This window comes from Tursiops truncatus, chromosome 7 (assembly GCF_011762595.2).
Source record: "Tursiops truncatus isolate mTurTru1 chromosome 7, mTurTru1.mat.Y, whole genome shotgun sequence".
Taxonomy (NCBI): Eukaryota; Metazoa; Chordata; class Mammalia; order Artiodactyla; family Delphinidae; genus Tursiops; species Tursiops truncatus.
In genome coordinates, this window is record NC_047040.1 from 43,793,881 (window position 1) to 43,806,718 (window position 12,838).

The window sequence follows — 12,838 nt, forward strand, 5'->3', positions numbered from 1 at the left end:
CCCAACGCAGCCAAAAATAAATAAATAAATAAATTTATTAAATAAATAAAAAGTGAACCTTGACCTTACCTCATACCACACACAAAAATTAACTCAAAGTTAGTCATAGACCTAAATATAATAGATAAAACTATAAAACTTCCAGAAGAAAACGGGAGAAAACTTTAGTTACATTTAATTTGGCAAGTTTTCTTAAACAGAATATAAAAAATCCAAACTATAAAAGAAAATAATCAATAAATTGGACTTCATCAAAATTAGGAACTTTTGCTCTTCAGAACACAATGCTATACAAATGTAAAGGCAAGGCATAGAATGAGAGAAATTATTTTCAAACATATATCCAATAAATGACTTGTATCTAGAATATATAAGAACCCTTCCAAAATAACAAGACAAACAACCCAATTTAAAAATGGACAAAATGGAATTCCCTGGTGGCTCAGTGGTTAAGAACCCGCCTGCCAATGCAGGGGACACAGGTTTGAGCCCTGGTCCGGGAATATCCCCCATGCCGTGGAGCAACTAAGCCCTGCACCACGACTACTGAGCCCACACACCACAACTGCTGAGCCCACACGACACAACTACTGAAGCCCACGTGCCTAGAACGCATACTCCGCAACAAGAGAAGCCACTGCAATGAGAAGCCCACACACCGCAACGAAGAGTAGCCCTGCTTGCCGCAACTAGAGAAAGCCCGCGCTCAGCAACGAAGATCCAACTCAGCCAAATAATAAATAAATAACATAAATAAATTTATTTTAAAAAAATGGACAGGGCTTCCCTGGTGGCGCAGTGGTTGAGAGTCCGCCTGCCGATGCAGGGGATACGGGTTCGTGCCCTGGTCCGGGAAGATCCCACATGCCGCGGAGCGGCTGGGCCCAGTGAGCCATGGCCGCTGAGCCTGCGCGTCCGGAGCCTGTGCTCTGCAATGGGAGAGGCCACAACAGTGAGAGGCCCGCGTAACACAAAAAAAAAAAAAAAAAAAAAAAAGGACAAAAGATTTCAAAAGACACTTTACCAAAGAAAGTATATCAATGGCAAATAAGCCCATGAAAAGATGGCCAGTATCATTAGTCATTATAGCAATGTTTTCAACTGGGTGCAATTTTGCTCCTATACCCCAGAGACATTTGGTAATATCTGGAGACATTTTTGATTGCCACAACTGCGGTGGAGAGTACCACTGGCATGTAGTGAGTAGAGGCCAGGGATGCACATAAACTTCCTACAAAGAACAGAACAGCCCCACACATAAAGAATTATTTGGTCCAAAATGTCATTAGTAATAAGGTTGAAAAATCCTGCTTTAGAGAAATGCAAATCAAAAACACCAGTATACATGTAGTGGAGTAGGTAAATAAGTAAGTAACAACAACAACAAACAAAAACAAAAATGAGCATACCAACTGTTGTAGAGAATGTGGAGCAACTGGAACCTCATACAAAGCTGGTGGGATTATAAAATCATTGTAATACTTTGGAAAATAATTTGGCAGTTTTTTAAAAGGTCAATCATAAACTTACCCCCAGCTATTCCACTCCTAGGTATTTCACCAAGAGAAATTAAGGTGCATGTTCACATAAAGTCTTATACATGAATATACACAGCAGCTTTATTTGTAATAGCCAAGAACTGGAAACAACCTAAATGTCCATCGATTTGTGAATGGATGAACAAATTGTGGTTTTTGCATCCAATGCAATACTACTCAGCAATTAAAAGAAACAAACTACTAATACATACATTAACGAATATATAAACACACATGGATGAATATCAAAAATAATTATCTTGAGTGAAAGAAGCCAGACACCCCCCTGCAAAAAAAGAGTCCAGTATAATTCCATTTACAAAACTCTTAAAGATGCAAACAGATTCATAGGAACTGAAAGCAGATGGCTGGCTGCGTGGGAATGGAGGTGGCTGGGGAAGGAAGAGGAGAGATGGGATAATTATAAAGGAGTATAAGGAAATTTTGGTGTATGATGGATAATGTTTATTACCTTGATTGTCGTGATGGTTTCAAGAGTAGTTTATAAAAACTTATCAAATTATACACTTTAAATATGTGCCTCTTATTGTATGTCAATTATCACTCAGCAAAGCTGGGGAGGCACGGAGGTTGCAGCTCATGTTCTGTGTCAGTGAGTAAAATCACCCCTTCCCTCCTGGACCACATCTTATTCATAAGCCAAACACAACTCTGCAGTACTGGACTGAAAGGCAGTCAGTAACTCAGAGTATTCTTGCCTTAAAACTCTGCCTAGTAGGAGTGCCCCATATTGGATGCTACCAAAGGACGCAAGATATTGTATAGCAAATTAGTAAATTTCCCTCCCTTGCTATGTAAAGTTACTGTTTATTTTTATAATAAACTCTCATTTCTAAGGATAAGCCATGCATGTTAAGGAGCCGGAAAAGTACACCCACTTACACCCATCTTCCACATGCTTGCTGAAGCACCCTTCCAGAACTTCTCATCAATGAAATAAGAAAATAAAAGGTTGGTTACACATGTTAGAAAGTAAGAAATAAAATCATAATGTTTATACCATTTGATTGTATACCTGGAAAATTTGGGAGAATCAAACTGAAGAACTATTAGAATTAACAATAGGTTTATGTAATATGACAAGGTACAAAATTAATATACAGAATTCAGTATTTCCCAAATACCACTTAAAATACCAGCAATGTAGGATGCGGAAAAAAATGACTCTATTCAGACAAGAAAGTCTTCACTATCCTGGCCACTTCCTCTGAATATTTTCTAATTCTTCTGTATCCTTTTTAAAGTGTTATCTTGGGAATCAACTAAAATGTATTTATGGTCGTTATGCCTTTCTGGAGTAGCTATCACTGTGGTATCCAAAGTGTCATCATTTCCCCTTGATTCAGTGTAATGCCTTGGTTTCCACTTCATTCAGTGTTCTGCCCTCCACAAGCCATGGCAGGATCCATCTTACCATTTTGTTGTCTGGGAATTTTCTAATGAGTTGATTTACACAAAATGTAAATACTGGATATTTTTTATACTGGATATTTTTCTATATGATGATAGACATTTAATTCAGGAGAGCTGTGTAGGTAAAACATTTGTAATTATAGATTTAAGTCAAACAAGAAAGCAAATATTTGTGTACTCAGCAACTTGTACAAATAGAATTTTAAACTTTTGCTGTATGGTATTTTTAAATATATCTCAAAAGTATGAAACAATTAAAATATTTTTGATTATCTAAAACCAAATTCTGTTTATTATTATAAACATCACAACTGTTTACTGTGGGACCCTGACTCCTGAGGGCACTGAGTTCCCTCACCGTGTGTAGATTACTGAAACTTTCTAGATATGAGAGTCTCTTTTATAAGATTAATTAACTGAGAATTGGTTACCTTTAAGGCCTCTTTAGCTAAAAATTTTTGTAATTGCATGTAATCTATACATCTCAAGTGTTTTCATCTTCTTCTTGCTTTTAAAATAGTATGCAGTAAACGTTTCCCTTTAAAGCCAAAAGCCCTGTGCTTTTTTCTGTGTGTTGGTATTGTTGAAAATTTGTTTGTAATATCAATATTGTTCTATGTAACCTATTTTTTATAATGTTATTACACAGCACACAGAGAATGTAAAAAGAACCATAATTCTATCTATCTTCACTCAACTAGATTCAAAGTCGAGTTTCTAGTTAATTAATATTGCCAAAATAAAATAGGGATGATGTTTACATTCTTAAATACCAGGTTATTATTTTTATCATTGATGATATGTAAGTAATTAAAGATCAATAATTTAGCAATTATTCAAATAATATTTACTAGGCACTCAAAGTTCTGGTAAAGTCCTTATTGAAATGGAATGATACAGATCATAGAAAGAACAGGCCATGATATTAAGAATCTGTCAGTCTCAACAGAGAAGAAAATATATTTACAGCATATTTCAAGAGTGTATGTCACAGTTGACCCTTGAACAGCATAAGTTTGGACTGTTTATGCAGGATTATGCTAATGCAGGACATTCCCAAAGGTAGCTATTACGCTCTTTTCAAAGATTAGGTTCCCAGGGAAGCAGACTCTGAGATATCCATAAGTTGGGACCAATACTTGTGGGAGGGAAGAGAAGAAAAGGGGTGGGGGTGGGGGGTAGAGAGGAAAAGGAGGCGAGGGAAAGAAACATGATTGGGCAGAGGTAGAAGTTGGGCTAAATTGCAATCTCAACAAAGTCTTCAGCTAACTCTACAGAGAGCTCTGAAGCTGGCATAGCTCTTCAGTGTTTTTCCAAATTGGGGTGAGGGCCTTTATACCCAGCCCAATAGTCAGAGATATACTCTCAGGCCAGGCAGCCCTCTTCAGCTGAGGCACTTCCTAAGACCATTCCTGAAGGGGGAGCTTGGTGGCACATTCCATGAGTTCTGCTTGGTTTTGAATATTATATAAATGTTATCATATAGTATATACTTTTTGGGTGTTGCTTCTTTCATTCAACATTATGTATGTGAGATTAATACATGTTGTTTCATTCCATTTCTTTGTACCATAAAATAGTTACTCATTCTACTGTAGTTGAACATTTGCTTAGTTTTCAGGTCTTGGCTATTATGAATACTGTTGATATAGATATTCTTGCACATGTCTTTTGATGTATATTTGCATGCAGTTCTGTTGGGTATATACCTAGAAAAGGGTCATAGAATAAGTATACGTTTAGCTTTATTCAATATTGCCAAATATTTTCTAAAGTAGTCATACAAATTATACTCCCACCAATGAGTATATGTAAGAGATTTAGTTGTTCCAAATTCTCACTAATACTTAACAGTGATTATTAAGTTTTAGTTATTCTGGTGCGTGTAGTGGCTCTATGGTGTTGTAATGCATTTTCCTGATGATTAGTTATGTTTACAATTTTTCACATGCTTATTGGCCATTTAAGTACTCTCTTTTGTAAAGGGTCTTGTGGCCATTTTTTTAATTGGGCTTTCTGTCTTTTTCTTGCTGATTTATAGGAGTCCTTTATGTCCTTGGGATACAGGTCCTTTGCTTGATATATATTACAAATATCTTTCCCACTCTGTGGCTCATGTTTTCATTCTTTTATGCACAGAAGGAAAACAGCTCTAGGAAAGTTGACTAAGATGTCAACAGTAGTCTTGTCTGGACGTTGTTTTTTCCTTCTTTTTACTTTTTCATATTTTCTAGTTCTTTAAGAAGCATGTAATGAGGAGATAACTTAAAACACAGTAAAAGGAATGAGTTGTCTACGAAAAATGGCATATTTAAAACATGATGATGTAGTTTAAAGGCGACCCATTGGAAATGGTTAGCAAAGACAAGAACTTTGCTACAATTTTCCTTCACTGTTACCTATGTGCCTGCGCAAATCTGCTAGAGCCACCTGGTGGAGAGTGTTGAGAAGTTTACAGCAAATGTTCGAAGATGCTGAAATGTGCTTAGAATGTTATAGCATAAAAGGCCAGCTTACTTAGCAGGTGAGAAATGCACGTAAAACACACTCTGGTTCTCTTATCACCTCAGTTTCCAAACAACTGGAAAGACCCTTCAACTCCCAGATGGGGGTAGACCTAGTTCACCAGTGGCTGGGTTTGACCTTGACCAGCAAACATGACAAAAATTCAGAGAGAACAAAAGACAGTGAGGTTAGGAGTAGAAATGGGACCAGTTCAGGGCTGGCTACATAGCTGGTAGCACCTGGGCAAGATGAAAATATGTAGCCCCCTGTACAGAAAACAGGAGAAAGGCTTCCATTATAGATACTAAAGTAAAAAGAGGTTCCTTCCTTCTACCATCTCTCTCTCTCGACCTGTTGTAATATTGTTTATTTGCTATTTAATGTCATTCTGGGTAAAGAAAAATTTTTAATTTAAATTATTACTGTGAATTTTACCATTCATATTTATATTGTACAATGCCAGGTTTCAGTGTAAGTATAAGAGTATTTAACTCATATGTGGAATCACCAAATTACACAATTCATTTTTTATAGCTCATACACAGATATATATCTTATTCTTACCAGAAGAGTGGAAAGAGTGCACAAAAGTAACTCAACTGGTTTTTTTTTTAACATCTTTATTGGAGTATAATTGCTTTACAGTGTTCGCCATGGTTTACAACTTTTGCCATGGTTCTCTGCTAAACACATTCTCTCCTTCAGTTCTAAGGAAAATGAACGTGGAATGCCTTTTTGCCCCTATAATTCTAGATACATAAATGAAATATTAAAATAACTGTTTATGAAGTAGTCAAACAGGATTTTAAGTGTAGGATTTCTTACAGGTTAGTCACAGGTGTTTTTTTTTTAACATCCTTATTGGAGTATAATTGCTTTCCAATGGTGTGTTAGTTTCTGCTGTATAACAAAGTGAATCAGCTATGTGTATACATATATCTTCATATCCCCTCCCTCTTAAGCCTCCCTCCCACCCTCCCTATCCCACCCCTCTAGGTGGTCGCAAAGCACCGAGCTGATCTCCCTGTGCTATGCAGCTGCTTCCCACTAGCTATCTACTTTACATTTGGCAGTGTATATATGTCAATGCTACTCTCTCACTTCATCCCAGCTTACCCTTCCCCCTCCCCGTATCCTCAAGTCCATTCTCTACGTCTGCGTCTTTATTCCTATCCTGCTCCTAGGTTCATCAGAACAATTTTTTTTTAAAGATTCCATATATAAGTGTTAGCATACGGTATTGCTAACAGTTATATATTTTACTTCTCGACATGCACGCATCGTGCCAATCCTCTCTACCTTCAGCTGTCTGGCAAGGAAGGACAGGAAGAGAAGGAACTATGGGTGGCCCTACCTTTCCCTTTCTTTCCATGCCATCATTTTCAGCCTATGTGATTTGCTGTAATTATACAGGAAAAAAACCAAACAAACACAAATAAGAAAGGGTATGATAGATTTCGTTGGACCTTTATGCTTCTTAGAATGCCATTGCCATCTTTTGGCATTCCAAGGAAATCCTGGTTCTTGGGGGCTGTCATCCCCCCTCCCAATTAGTCATAAATGTAATACACTTACCTTGTGCTTGCTTTAAGTCTCATTGAACCCCCATACATCATGAGTCCACAGGAATTCTGTGCTCACCGGGCACTGTGAACACTATGTGAATGGAATGGTGCTGCAGGGAAAGAGGGTGAATACATGTTGGACATCGCACCTCTGTTCACACGTGTGCTTCACTCTCCTTTCAACTTAACTTACAAGTTCAAAGATAAAATTTTTGAGAATTTCAAGATGGCAATAGCAGAACCCAGCATGGTGCCCTTCTGAGTGAGAAGCCTTCCGCACCTGCAGCAGTCACAAGCCCATGCAGCCAGCCTAAGAATGGTTCTTTCCTCTTTTTCTTTTTAATAGGTGAAGAGAGGAAGCTCTTAATCCTATATGATCGTGGCTCCTTCAGGATCAGGAGCATTGAAAATACAGCTTAGAAAAGAAAGATCATATTTAGAATTGCAGGCATTTTGTACAGAGTCAGAATATAAAACATTTGAAGAAAGATGTCAATGCTAAAAACAGCTACTTCCCCTGGTCGAGTTTCAAAGATCTTTTTGCATACATACCAGGCTTTAATTGAGTCCCCTGCCACGGAGGGGACATTCACAGTTCTTTAGGCCTGCTTTATGAACGTGTGTTACAACCTAAGCACCAAGCCAGGTACAATTAAAGTGTTAACTATGGATGTGAAAGGTTATAACTTACTGTTTCTACTCTGTCTTTGCATTTAGCACTTACAGAAAAAATAAGAACAAAAACAAGACTGGGGGACAAGAAGGAAACTGTTGGAAAATTTTGTTTGCTTTTTCCCCCTTTTGGGAAAACAGCAGATGTGTGCAAATGTGTGGAGTGGGCAGGGCTGTTTTTGTCCGGTAGCTGTGTTTAAGGCTGATGACAGTAACATGCTCTGGGCTGTGGATGCAGGACGAGGGCTTACGAGCAGCTGCTGTGTACTGGGCTGAGCAGACTCTTTCAGTGGATGGCTAAGCAACGTATTGAAAGCTGAAAGCAGAGACCTGACAAAGCTTGTCTGCATGCTGAGCACTCAACAGAGGCAGAAGGTGTGGTCTGATAAGAGGGGGCAGTAGGCTTCTAGGCAAAGTGCCAGGATCAAGAATCCCAGAGATTTCTCACAGGTCTTAAGACAAGGTAACTGTGTTTATGTTTGTCTTATATTTTCATCCGTGCTTTTACTGGCAGGAAGTCCCCTTTCTTTATCATCTTGATGGATGTATGTATTTATGGCACTTTTCTTTCTTTGGAGGATGAAGTGGATAAGTACATCCTAAGTAGGTAAGTGAGTGTAGCTAAGGGTTGGAAAAATCTGGCTATAAATGTCATGAGACCTTAGTAAATAGAACGAGAGGTGTGTGATCAGAGGTCGGATGAAGGCAGAAGCCTGGACAGCTCATTTGGACTGGGCGATAGAGATTGCTAGATACCCTCTAATACCTGTTTCCCATCTTCCAGGGTGATAAAATGCCTGTTCTTCAGCTGCGTACACGGTTGCCCAAGATGGAAACTATACATGTAGTCATGTGACTAGGTTCTAGTCAATGATGTGAAAAATCACCTACCCTTCCCTTCTTCTTCGTCTTCTCCTCTATCTTGCTGCCTAAAATGCAGATCCTGTCGTCTTAGACCTGAGAAGAAGGGCCGTGGTCTGGAGCTGGGGAAGCAGCGAGATGGAGGGAGTGTGACTCCTTGAGGACTTAGGGGTCAAGCCTCCTTTCAGCTCTGGACTGCACACCAAACAGCTTTTATCTTATTTAAGCCATTGTTATTTTGGCATTTTGCCACTCACGGTTAAACCTAATGTTACTGATACAAAGTATTACTGCAAAGTTATCCTGGCTGCACTTCTTCCAGACAGAAGGGCTATCTTATGGAATTTACACACAGGTGCAAAGTTCTGTTTTTTTATACTCCCATCATTATAACATAGCAGAAAGCCCTTTATAGAATACTTATCCCTTGGCACGTCAAAATCTCATGCAGGGAGCCTATAACTAGGGGGTCAGAAGCCAGGGCAAAAGATTGGCAACAAACAAAGGGCATTAAAAGACAATGATCGTTAGGACACTACTCAACATGGGTGCCAATCCTTAGGAACAGTTGGATTGAGGCTGAGGTGACGGTAAGTGGAAGCATGTGGCTAGCATACAGAGTATGCCAGGGAAGGGGAAGGGTAAGCTGGGATGAAGTGAGAGAGTGTCATGGACATATATACACTACCAAATGTAAAATAGATAGCTAGTGGGAAGCAGCCACAAAGCAAAGGGAGATCAGCTTGGTGCTTTGTGTCCACCTAGAGGGGTGGGATAGGGAGCGTGGGAGGGAGACGCAAGAGGGAGGAGATATGGGGATATATGTTTATGTATAGCTGGTTCACTTTGTTACACAGCAGAAACTAACACACCATTGTAAAGCAGTTTTACTCCAATAAAAATGTTAACAAAAAGAAAAACTATTGGAGGGTTTTTTTTTTTAACATCTTTATTGGAGTATAATTGCTTTACACATTGGAGGGTTCTGAACAGAGACATGATCTGATAGATGTTGGAAATGGATCACTCTGGCTTCTGTGTTATGAATAGACGGTATGGAGGCAAGTTAGTTTATTGCAATAATCCAGGTGAGACATAAAGAGGGCTTGACACAGGGTAAGGGTAGCAGAGTGATGAGGAATGGTTGAATATTGGATATATTTCAAAGGTGGAGCCAAGAGGGCTTCCTTAATGATTGGATGTGGATTGTAGGAACAAGAGAGGAACCAACGTTGACTTGGCTTCCCAGAGGCTGCTCTTATTGACGTGCAGGGGGAGCTCTCTTTTTATCACCTTCCATGTAAGCGACCTGGCAGATTCACCTCTCTGCCAGTCTCCTGCAAAACACACTGGCTGATGCACAAGACACTTGATCTTCATGACCAACAGGCTACTCTCTGGAACGCTCCTCCATCACAATCCCCAACTCCCATTCCCATCAACTGAGGCGTATGTTTACTTGGAGTGGTTGGCTTCTTTCCAAAACTGTATATTCTGATTGTACTTTTAATAATAGATTAAATACAATGTAAAATGAGTTTTAAAACAGAGAATTGAAGACTTCAGAAAATAACGACGAGTCTTAAAAATTTACCGAGTATGAGGCAATTGTAAAAATGGAGAGAAAAAATTTAAATCCAGAACGATTATGTTCTCAGATTACATGGCAAATATTTAAAAATTCTTCCTCTAAAGAAATCAGAAACAGAGCTCATACTCCCATGGGTGTGGTTTATGCAAGAAAAACAGTGCAGACCAATCAGCACACACATGCTTAAGGAAGGGCCTTAGCTTTCCGGCCAAGATTGACAATGGATGTGTATAATAGATGTTCACAGAATATATTGGATTCTCTGTTCTATCCAATTTTCCCCCCAATAAATTGACAAACTTCTTGTTCAGATCACATTGAAGATGACTTTTCACTGCATGTTATTGATCAGTTACATTCTAAAAATGTTTATGTGGACAACAAATGCTTTTTCTTGAACCATATTCTATTTCTCCATTCTGATGACTATCATGCAGCAGGACGAGTTTCTGGGTTTTGGTTTTTAATGTGTTTTGTGAAGAATGAACTCACTTTGACTTAAAAACCAACCTTTAAAATTAGACTGTTAGTGGTTAAGAATAAACTGCTTGAGGACCCACAATCACAAAGCACGTGCGGACTTTAAAAACTATAACCCTGTCACTAAATAAGTCATTGAATTTGCTGTGTGCAATGAAATACGATTAAAAAGAGTTTGATTTACTTTCATTTGTTTGTAATTGTAGAAAAACAGGCTGCTCCAGAACATATCCTTTGGCCCCCAGAGGGCGCAAGGCCGAAAGAAGTCAGAGGTGAGAGTTTAATCCATCCAGATGGTGGCGCTACCTCCTCACCAGGGCTGCTAAACAGGATGGGAAAAGTGGTCCCACCCACCTCAGACGACTTTCAACATGGGATTCTAGTAGTCCAAGGACTGTATTTAACTCTACCTCTGGTTTTTGAAGTGCAGTAAATATGCAAAAATTAAAGAAACCTCTTTACCCTATCCCCTTCTGTCTTACCAACAGAAATGGAGTGTGTATGTGAGAGTATTAGAGAGAATTATTAGAGACAGGATTAGAGAGAACTTGAATGAGAGGGCACATGAGATTATGAATTTGAGAGAGAATATTAGAATGTGTGTGTATGAGAGGGTATGTGAGTAGGAAGGAGCCCACAGTGCTCCAGGCTTTAATTCTTCTAAGAAACATAATACTGTTGAAAGTACAGAACATGGCTAAATTCACAGTTCTAAACGTTTTGCCGAAGGCTAAAGCTGCAGAGTTTTCCTCCAGAAGGGAAACAAAGCTAAGCTCAACCCCCTCTTGGCTCTCCCTAATACTTCAGTGGCATTAACTTAACCCTTAGATGTTTAGAAGAGGTTTACTAATTGAGCAGGAATTTTTCCTGTCTTCAATATTTTATGGAAGTGTTTCAAGCAACATTAATAGCACAAAATCCACTATTAAGAATCTCGCACATTTAACTGCGGCACGAATATCAGTCATTTATTGACATTAACCTTATGAACACATAATGGAAAAAGGCTCCTCAAAAGAGGAAGGTGAACTTTGACTGTCGACAGGACAAAGCTGTCTTCAAAAGACAGAGAGGTGGAAACTAGGTCCACAGCTGGGTTTCGAGTCCCTGAGGATGGAGCTCGTCTATGTATGTGCATCCGCAGGCGCAAGGTGTCGGAGGAGGAGGCTCAGGAATGTCTCCAGCTGCTTCTTTGATCTGTAAGCGATCAGTCCTCCCTTGTTGGCCCACTGGTCCACTCCAGCAGCGCCTCTGTTTCCCACGTGGTACGCCAACTGTGGCAAGTCAAGCCCCGAGTTGGGGTTTCTTTCCAAGCACTCCTTTAAGTCCACCATTCCCCCACCCATGGCCCTGAGGATGGCGTGGGCAGCACAAGAGTCCCACTTGAACGTGGTATCTTCTGAGAAGATGTAAATGTCCACAAGGCCGAGGACAACACAGAGGCTCTTGTAACCAGCCCCAGCTGCCCGGAATATGCGCTCTCCACACACACGTGACAGTGCGGCCTTGATGGTCTCCTTTTCACTGGTACTAATGACAGCCGAGAACGGGTGGGAGTATTCCGCCTCAGAGCTGGGGTTTTGGGTCACTTGGCTCTGCGTTTCACTGCTGTTTCTTGTAGAGACGGGAGGCAGAAATGAATGGATATTGGTCCCCATGTAAGAAAGGCCCCAGTAGCACTGCCCTTTCCACCTGTGGAAGACAACATTCAGTTTGTGGCCGTAGGTTATCCCATTCGTTTTTCATTGCTCATATGGCTTCCCAACTTGATGATATGAAAAATATATAACATAATGGGTCTCAAGGTCCTTAAGCTTAGAAATGGATACCAAGTAGCTAATTCATTTCTAAAACTTATTCCCGGGCTTCCCTGGTGGCGCGGTGGTTGAGAGTCCGCCTGCCAATGCAGGGGACATGGGTTCGTGCCCTGGTCCAGGAAGATCCCACATGCCGCAGAGCGGCTGGGCCCATGAGCCATGGCCGCTGGGCCTGCGCGTCCGGAGCCTGTGCTCCGCAACGGGAGAGGCCACAACAGTGAGAGGCCCGCGTAACGCAAAAAAAAAAAAAAAGTTACTCCCTGTGCGTGTTGCTGCCTGTGCTGTTGCAGGTTAGGAAGGCTTTCAGTTTTTCTGTATTATCACACCCAACTAGGACAATGCTAAAATATTTGCTCTGTTCCTGGAGGCCAGAAA

At 40.1% G+C, this 12,838-nt stretch overlaps 1 protein-coding gene across 6 annotated transcripts in view; it reads right to left on the minus strand.

The window, feature by feature from the left end:
* Positions 1-11,593: 11,593 nt before the first annotated feature.
* The window catches only part of INPP1 (inositol polyphosphate-1-phosphatase), a 32,872-nt gene continuing 31,627 nt past the window's right edge, over positions 11,594-12,838 (minus strand). For all 6 annotated transcript variants that reach the window (XM_073807485.1, XM_033859951.2, XM_033859950.2 and 3 more), the window contains one exon: positions 11,594-12,338. In XM_073807485.1, the coding sequence (XP_073663586.1) occupies positions 11,771-12,338 (568 nt within the window). In that variant the 3' untranslated portion in view covers positions 11,594-11,770. The remainder of the gene's footprint in view (positions 12,339-12,838) is intronic.